Source organism: Dendropsophus ebraccatus, chromosome 1 (assembly GCF_027789765.1).
Source record: "Dendropsophus ebraccatus isolate aDenEbr1 chromosome 1, aDenEbr1.pat, whole genome shotgun sequence".
Taxonomy (NCBI): domain Eukaryota; kingdom Metazoa; phylum Chordata; class Amphibia; order Anura; family Hylidae; genus Dendropsophus; species Dendropsophus ebraccatus.
The window spans coordinates 5858707-5868420 of NC_091454.1; the positions used below are offsets into that span (position 1 = coordinate 5858707).

Here is a 9714-nt window from a genome sequence, read left to right on the forward strand (position 1 = left end):
TACTCATGTGTTACCCCTGTATTACTCTGTTACCCCTGTATTACCCCTATGTTACCCCTGTATTACTCATGTGTTACCCCTGTATTACAATGTATAGATCCCCCTTGTTGCTATGTATTTTATTTTTACCGGTTGTAGTGTGGTTGCCTAGCAACAAGCATCCTGAGTGTCTGGCCTGCTACAATGTATCGGGGATGAGTCACTCCATGTGGACACAGATGATCGGATCACTTGGCCGATAGGTCTCCCCCGGTTTGGTGCAGAGCTCCTCATATATCAGGAGTTTATTACTGCACCAGCCTGGTCTGGAGATAATGCTCCCCTCCCCCGCCATTATAATAAACCACCGCTCACTGCCAGGAGGGCCGGCACCCAGCTTTCCCAGTGTCCTGAGAGGGTACCTAAACACATCTAACCCTCAAGTGAAAGGGGATCACAGGGTTATAGCCATCAGGTGCCCAAATAATACCGATATATATTGCTGAACAACAGCACCTACAGAGCGTATAACATACCGCCATATCATGCTTCATTACACTATATTTATAGTACCCACATAGTGATATAGTATAGGATAATAGCAACAGTTTACATCTACATAATAGTGCCATATAGTGTCTACCACATAATACTGCTATATATTGCTGAATAACAGCACCTACAGAGCGTATAACATACCGCCATATAATGCTTCATTACACTATATTCATAGTACCCACATAGTGATATAGTATAGGATAATAGTGACAGTTCACTTCTACATAATAGTGCCGTATAGTGTCTACCACATAATACTGCTATATATTGCTGAACAACAGCACCTACGGAGCGTATAACATACCGCCATATAATGCTTCATTACACTATAATCATAGTACCCACAGAGTGATATAGTATAGGATAATAGTGACAGTTTAGTTCTACATAATACTGCCATAATACTTCTTAGTGCTACATAATACCGCCATACAGTGAGGGCATAGTTCCATTAACGCCAAAGTAACATTATCCAATAGGGCAGGACATATGTTTGGCATGGACATGGCGGTAGAGGCGATCTCTGCCAGTGGAGACGTCCAGATCCGCACACAACAAGCCCCAGTCACAACAGTGTGAGGGAGGGTGACTACCGCCACATACCGATACATACCGCCATATACCGATACATACCATCACATACTGTAACATACAGTCACTACAGTGTGATACAATGTGACAGCGAGCCGCCAGATCTGCTGTAATAAGAAGGAGGTGACTACCGCCACATACCAATCCATCACATACCGCCACATACCATACAGTCACATACCGCCACATATCATACAGTCACATAGCGATACATACCATACAGTCACATACCGCCACATACCATAGTCACATACCGCCACATACCATACAGTCACATACCGATACATTCCTCACACTCCATGTGATGTTTCTCCTCCCAGCTTACTGCAGTCAGTGACTAAGACTCTTACATTGTTTGGTCTGTAGCTACTTCACAGCTGAGGGTTCGTCTCAGCTGTATCCTCTGTTATCTGTGGGGACCCATCACTACACTGATACATTGTAACAAACAATCAGCATAATGGATTGTGCACCCCCTCCCATCTCCCCCTAACGATGACATCATCTGCCCTGATCCCTCCCCCGCGGAGCCTCTAGGGGGCGCCCTATAGCGCAGGCTCTATACAGTCATCCTGATTTTTCATGGTAATTTGGGTTTTTTTCACATAAAACTCATGACCATAATCGGCTTCATCAATCGTTTTATCTCTAACATTTAGGTTTTGCAGAATGAACGTCCGCAGAGGAGTCCGTTATATCATGGTCGCTCAATGACGACGACTTCGTAGGTTGTACGCGGCCACGACCTGGTTGGCGGCGGCCATGGCATGGCTGGACAGGGTGTCCGGGAGGAGCTGGCGGGTGGCGGCCTGGATATCCCTCTGGGTCAGGGTGCGTCTCCGGCTGCTCTGCACCCGTTGCCCAGCTTCGGTGGCGATCCTGTCCAGGAGGACGTTCACCAGGGAAGACATGGCGTCCACGGCCTGCGCGGAGATCTGGCTGCGGGGCTGCACCTCCCTCAGGATCCTTATAATGTCAGCGTTGAAGGATGCGGGGCGGTGATCCGAGGGGGCGGGGCGGCGATCCGCAGGGGCGGGCGCTCTGGGACGCCTTCTGCCTCCTCTACGTTGCTGTCCAGATCCTCTCGCCATAGTGTCAACTGTCACTACCTACTGCAACTGCTGCTAAGCCCCTCCCCTAATGTCATGTAATATGGTGGCCTGTGATTGGTTAGAGTGCTCTGTCCAATCCCAGGAAGAGGCCAACAGTACAGCCATTCACCTATATGTAACAGACCAGTCACATGTGCAGGATCTGCAGCAGATATCAATGTAACTAAATGATAGAACACAGCATAACATCTGCAGGATTATAGTGGTTATATTCCTGTATATAGGAGCAGTATTATAGTAGTATATCCCTGTATATAGGGGCAGTATTATAGTAGTTATATTCCTGTATATAGGGGCAGTATTATAGTAGTTATATCCATGTATATAGGAGCAGTATTATAGTAGTTATATCCCTGTATATAGGAGCAGTATTATAGTAGTATATTCCTGTATATATGAGCAGTATTATAGTAGTTATATCCCTGTATATAGGGGCAGTATTATAGTAGTTATGTTCCTGTATATAGGGAGCAGTATTATAGTAGTTATATTCTTGTATATAGGAGCAGTATTATAGTAGTTATATTCTTGTATATAGGGGGCAGTATTATAGTAGTTATATTCCTGTATATAGGAGCAGTATTATAGTAGTTATATCCCTGTATATAGGGACAATATTATAGTAGTTATATCCCTGTATATAGGGGCAGTATTATAGTGGTTATATTCCTGTATATAGGAGCAGTATTATAGTAGTTATATTCCTGTATATAGGGGGCAGTATTATAGTAGTTACATTCTTGTATATGGGAACAGTATTATAGAAGTTATATTCTTGTATATAGGAGCAGTATTATAGTAGTTATATTCCTGTATATAGGAGCAGTATTATAGTAGTTATATTCCTGTATATAGGAGCAGTATTATAGTAGTTACATTCCTGTATATAGGAGCAGTATTATAGTAGTTATATCCCTGTATATAGGAGCAGTATTATAGTAGTTATATTCCTGTATATAGGAGCAGTATTATAGTAGTTATATTACTGTATATAGGGAGCAGTATTATAGTAGTTATATTCCTGTATATAGGAGCAGTATTATAGTAGTTATATTCCTGTATATAGGAGCAGTATTATAGTAGTTATATTCCTGTATATAGGGGGCAGTATTATAGTAGTATATTCCTGTATATAGGAGAAGTATTATAGAAGTTATATTCTTGTATATAGGAGCAGTATTATAGTAGTTATATTCCTGTATATAGGAGCAGTAATATAGTAGTTATATTCCTGTATATAGGAGCAGTATTATAGAAGTTATATTCTTGTATATAGGAGCAGTATTATAGTAGTTATATTGTAATATATTATTATATTTGTTATATGTTGTTGTGTTTTGTGTCTAGAGTTCCCCTTTATACATGTCAGTATCTGTATTCCCTGTTTCTATCAGGTATATAGCAGAACATTGCCATCAGGTGGGGGTCAGGTTAGATTCCAGGGCTTGCAGTGAGTGATGTGTCAACTCGACAGCGATTGATACAAATGCAATGAAAAAAATCCAATAATTGCATCTTCCGTGGCCTCCAACCCCGAATAGATGGGAAGGATATGACCGGGATCAATAGGAAAATGGAGATGAAACGAGCGGCAGCGGCTGATGTATTTTCTGGGATCCTTCCTCCTTTGTCTTATAGATGACAGATGGAATGTTATTATGTGATATTATGTTATTTAGGGGACAGGGCTGTGTTCTTCACCGTCTGTGGCGCCATCTTATGACACACACCGCTCCGACATCAATTCCCAATGGAGAGCAGACATTTCCCGTCACCTTGTCTGTCTGTGCTATTACCAGCCAGGGGGCACTCCGGGGGAGCATTCTGGGGCCCCACATAAGTAATACTTACCCCCTACAGTTCCCCAACAATAAAAATACTCCCCCTAATAGTAATAGTGCTGCCATCCCTATGGGACCCACCTTACTCCTGTTTCACATCTTTTCTATTGGGGTCACTACAGAGGTCACTGATGGGGGCACTGTTACTAATAGGTGTACGCTAGGGGAGTATTATTACTGTTACTAATAGGTGTATGCTAGGGGAGTATTATTACTGTTACTAATAGGTGTACGCTAGGGGAGTATTATTACTGTTACTAATAGGTGTACTATAGGGGAGTATTATTACTGTTACTAATAGGTGTACTATAGGGGAGTATTATTGCTGTTACTAATAGGTGTACGCTAGGGGAGTATTATTACTGTTACTAATAGGTGTACGCTAGGGGAGTATTATTACTGTTACTAATAGGTGTACTATAGGGGAGTATTATTACTGTTACTAATAGGTGTACTATAGGGGAGTATTATTGCTGTTGTGGACACTGTTACTAATAGGTGTACTATAGGGGAGTATTATTACTGTTACTAATAGGTGTACGCTATGGGAGTATTATTACTGTTACTAATAGGTGTACGCTATGGTAGTATTACTGTTACTAATAGGTGTACGCTATGGGAGTATTATTACTGTTACTAATAGGTGTACTATAGGGGAGTATTATTACTGTAACTAATAGGTGTACTATAGAGGAGTATTATTAATGATGGGAGCACTGTTACTAATAGGTGTACTATAGGGGAGTATTATTACTGTTGTGGGCACTGTTACTAATAGGTGTACTATAGGGGAGTATTATTACTGTTACTAATAGGTGTACGCTAGGGGAGCATTATTACTGTTACTAATAGGTGTACGCTAGGGGAGTATTATTACTGTTACTAATAGGTGTACGCTAGGGGAGCATTATTACTGTTACTAATAGGTGTACTATAGGGGAGTATTATTACTGTTACTAATAGGTGTACGCTAGGGGAGCATTATTACTGTTGTGGGCACTGTTACTAATAGGTGTACTATAGGGGAGTATTATTACTGTAACTAATAGGTGTACTATAGAGGAGTATTATTAATGATGGGAGCACTGTTACTAATAGGTGTACTATAGGGGAGTATTATTACTGTAACTAATAGGTGTACTATAGAGGAGTATTATTAGTGATGGGAGCACTGTTACTAATAGGTGTACTATAGGGGAGTATTATTACTGTTGGGGGCACTGTTACTAATAGATGCACTCTGTAGAAGTATTATTATTGTTAGGAGAACTGGTACTACTATTGGGAAACATTATTACTATGATGAGCTTTATTACTATTGGGTACCCTCTGGCACGGTACAATAGAGATGCATTATTACTATTTAGTATACTCTGGTAATGTATTACTATTGGAGGTATTTTAGGTGAGCATTATTACTATTAGGGCACTTTAGGGGCATTATTACCATAAGGCACACTCTGGTGGAGTATTATTACTACTGGGTACACTACCATAAGGTACAAGTGGAGTAATATTACTATTGGGACCTAATATACATGTATTATTACCATAAGGTACACTCTGGTGAGGTACTACTACTATTGGGCACACTCTGGTGGGATACTATTACTATTGTGCACACTTTGGTGGAGTATTATTACTATTGGGCACACTCCGGTGGGGTACTATTACTATTGAGTACACTCTGGTGGAGTATTATTACTATTGGGCACACACTCTGGTGGTGTACTATTACTATTGGGCACACTCTGGTGGGGTTATATTACTATTAGGCACACTCTGGTGGGGTACTATTTCTATGCTGGGCACACTCTGGTGGGGTACTATCACTATTGGGCACACTCTGGTGGGGTTATATTACTATTGGGCACACTCTGGTGGGATACTATCACTATTGGGCACACTCTGGTGGGGTTATATTACTATTGGGCACACTCTGGTGGGATACTATCACTATTGGGCACACTCTGGTGGGGTTATATTACTATTGGGCACACTCTGGTGGGGTACTATTACTATTGGGCACATTCTGGTGAGGTACTATTACTATTGGGCACACTCTGGTGGGGTACTATTACTATTGGGCACACACTGGTGGGGTACTATTACTTTTGGGCACACTCTGGTGAGGTACTATTACTATTGGGCACACTCTGGTGAGGTACTATTACTATTGGGCACACTCTGGTGAGATACTATTACTATTGGGCACACTCTGGTGGGGTACTATCACTATTGGGCACACTTTGGTGGGGTACTATTACTATTGGGCACACTCTGGTGAGATACTATTACTATTGGGCACACTCTGGTGGGGTACTATTACTATGCTGGGCACTGGTGACATTGGCCGCTATGAGCTGACTCTTCTCTGATCCCTCCTGTTCTTCTCAGGATGGCGGCCATGTTTGCGGCGTCTGGTAACATGTGGGATCGGTTTATACAGGAGGCACGTGTCCCAGTGAAGGAGATGGATATTTTGTATACAGAGCAGAGTCTTTCTCGCTGACCCTGAATCTGCTGTTTATTTCTGCACGGCTGCATCATGTCCTGGACTCAAACTTGGCAATAGAGTCTCTGAAGCCCTGAGGAATGTGAGACGTCTCACCAAAAACCGCAGGAGCCAAGACGGGGGGATCAGGGGGTGTCTGGGGCCCGGCCGGCACACTGTAACAGACTCTCAGCTCTGAGAACTATCAGGTCTCCACAGGTCTTTAGCTCATGTATGAAATGTTTCTATTCACTGACATGAAGACGTCTCGTAATTGTGGCCATGCGAGAAATGGGACTGGCCCTTTAAGGGATGACACAATGTAACTCAATTACAATTTGAACAAATTTCTATAATTGCGCGGCGTCCGGGAAAAGTCGGTGGTGATTTACTCCAGGCGTCCGTGGGCAGGTAGCTGGCGGTCTGCAGGATTTGTGGTGAAATCCTGTAAATAATGTGCGCTCCTATTTACACAGGATCCACCATGTTTAATGTTCCAGCTGAGATAATGCAGAGCCGAGCGCGCGCTACGCACATACGTTACATAATAAGAGAGCCAGGAGACTCCTCCGGGAAGTCACTGCGGGGGCTCTGAGCGGGGAGGGGGCCGCACTCTACAGGGGTCATTCATCTCAGCCACACAACGCACTATTATTTAAAGGGACCACTGGGTGTAAATGCCCAAGGGCCGAAATCCTTAGAGGAAATATATAATATATGGCGGTATTATGTGGATGTGAGCTGTATGGAGCTGTATTACTTGTACACTCCATGGTGATGATAATAGATAGATAGATAGATAGATAGATAGATAGATAGATAGATAGATAGATAGATAGATAGGAGATAGATAGATAGGAGATAGATAGATAATAGATAGATAGATAGATAGATAGATAGATAGATAGATAGGAGATAGATAGATAGGAGATAGATAGATAGATAGATAGATAGATAGATAGATAGGAGATAGATAGATAGATAGATAGATAGATAGATAGATAGATAGATAGGAGATAGATAGATAGATAGATAGATAGATAGATAGATAGATAGATAGGAGATAGATAGATAGATAGATAGATAGATAGATAGGAGATAGATAGATAGATAGATAGATAGATAGGAGATAGATAGATAGAAGATAGATAGATAGATAGATAGATAGATAGATAGATAGATAATAGATAGATAGATAGATAGGAGATAGATAGATAGATAGATAGATAGATAGATAGGAGATAGATAGATAGATAGATAGATAGATAGATAGATAGATAGATAGATAGATAGGAGATAGATAGATAGATAGATAGATAGATAGATAGATAGATAGATAGGAGATAGATAGATAGGAGATAGATAGATAGATAGATAGATAGATAGATAGATAGGAGATAGATAGATAGATAGATAGATAGATAGATAGATAGATAGATAGATAGGAGATAGATAGATAAGAGATAGATAGATAGATAGATAGATAGATAGATAGATGATAGATAGATAGATAGATAGATAGATAGATAGATAGATAGATAGATAGGAGATAGATAGATAGGAGATAGATAGATAGGAGATAGGTAGATAGATAGATAGATAGATAGATAGGAGATAGGTAGATAGATAGATAGATAGATAGATAGGAGATAGATAGATAGATAGATAGATAGATAGATAGATAGATAGGAGATAGATAGATAGATAGATAGATAGATAGATAGGACATAGATAGATAGATAGATAGATAGATAGATAGGAGATAGATAGATAGATAGATAGATAGATAGATAGATAGATAGATAGATAGGAGATAGATAGATAGATAGATAGATAGATAGGAGGTGCAGCCACATACAGTACATGTCTCCCACCTGTGCAGCCACATACAGTACATGTATCCCACCTGTGCAGCCACATACAGTACATGTATCCCACCTATGCAGCCACATACAATACATGTATCCCACCTGTGCAGCCACATACAGTACATGTATCCCACCTGTGCAGCCACATACAGTACATGTATCCCACCTGTGCAGCCATATACAGTACATGTAACCCACCTGTGCAGCCATATACAGTACATGTATCCCACCTGTGCAGCCACATACAGTACATGCATCCCACCTGTGCAGCCACATACAGTACATGTATCCCACCTGTGCAGCCATATACAGTACATGTAACCCACCTGTGCAGCCATATACAGTACATGTAACCCACCTGTGCAGCCATATACAGTACATGTATCCCACCTGTGCAGCCACATACAGTACATGCATCCCACCTGTGCAGCCACATACAGTACATGTCTCCCACCTGTGCAGCCACATATAGTACATGTATCCCACCTGTGCAGCCACATACAATACATGTATCCCACCTGTGCAGACACATACAGTACACGTATTCCCCCTGTGCCCCCACAGTGATTAAGGCCCCCTTTGTTCTATCCCCTATTAGTGCTATTCTGTGGTCACTTCCACACTCTGAGCTATACACTTCCATCCCCCACACAGCATCCAGTGTACAATGCATCCAGGACCCTGCAGGTACAACAGCTGCAAACACTACATCTCCCAGCATTTACTGCAGTCTGAAGTCCTCAGGGTGTGCTGGGATTTAAAGCACAAACAAGCAGACAACTCAAGGGGTCGTCCCCTCGGAAACTACAACTCCCAGCATTCTCTGAGAGCTTCATAAGTGTAAGGCATTCTGAGAGTTGTAGTTGTTGTTATTCAGGCAGCTGTGGTCACAGATAGATCAGTCCAAGATGGGACCAGGTCAGCATGTCGCTTCTGATGGGTTCTTTATTTGGGTGCCCCCCATAATCAGTTCTATTGGTGGCCACAGGTACCCCAGCCCCACACTGGGGCCTGCACAGACTACAGTACAGTTCTTTAGTGGGCCCTGGCATCTGTGCTATAGGGCCCTCTCCCGAGACACCAGGACACATACCGGATACCCGGGCATACAGATGTGTGCAGCTTCAAGGCAGAAAGGTGAAGATACGAATGGGTTATGGGTCCCAAACACACTTTTTGCACAGGTGCCCTTTGCAGTCTGTGTCCGCCCATAGGAGATAGATATGAGATATATAGGAGATAGATAGATAGATAGGAGATAGATAGATAGA

The 9714-nt window shown here is 41.9% G+C and overlaps 1 protein-coding gene across 1 annotated transcript; it reads right to left on the reverse strand.

Moving 5' to 3' along the window:
• Nucleotides 1-1835: 1835 nt before the first annotated feature.
• Nucleotides 1836-2219, reverse strand: LOC138771268 (histone H2B.2, sperm-like). The gene has a single exon (XM_069950865.1). It carries the CDS (start codon nt 2217-2219, stop codon nt 1836-1838), a length of 384 nt encoding a protein of 127 aa, XP_069806966.1.
• Nucleotides 2220-9714: the final 7495 nt, after the last annotated feature.

Excerpts from the sequence above, each read along its gene's own strand:
- LOC138771268 (XM_069950865.1), bottom strand. The coding sequence starts at position 2,219 with ATGGCGAGAGGATCTGGACAGCAACGTAGAGGAGGCAGAAGGCGTCCC.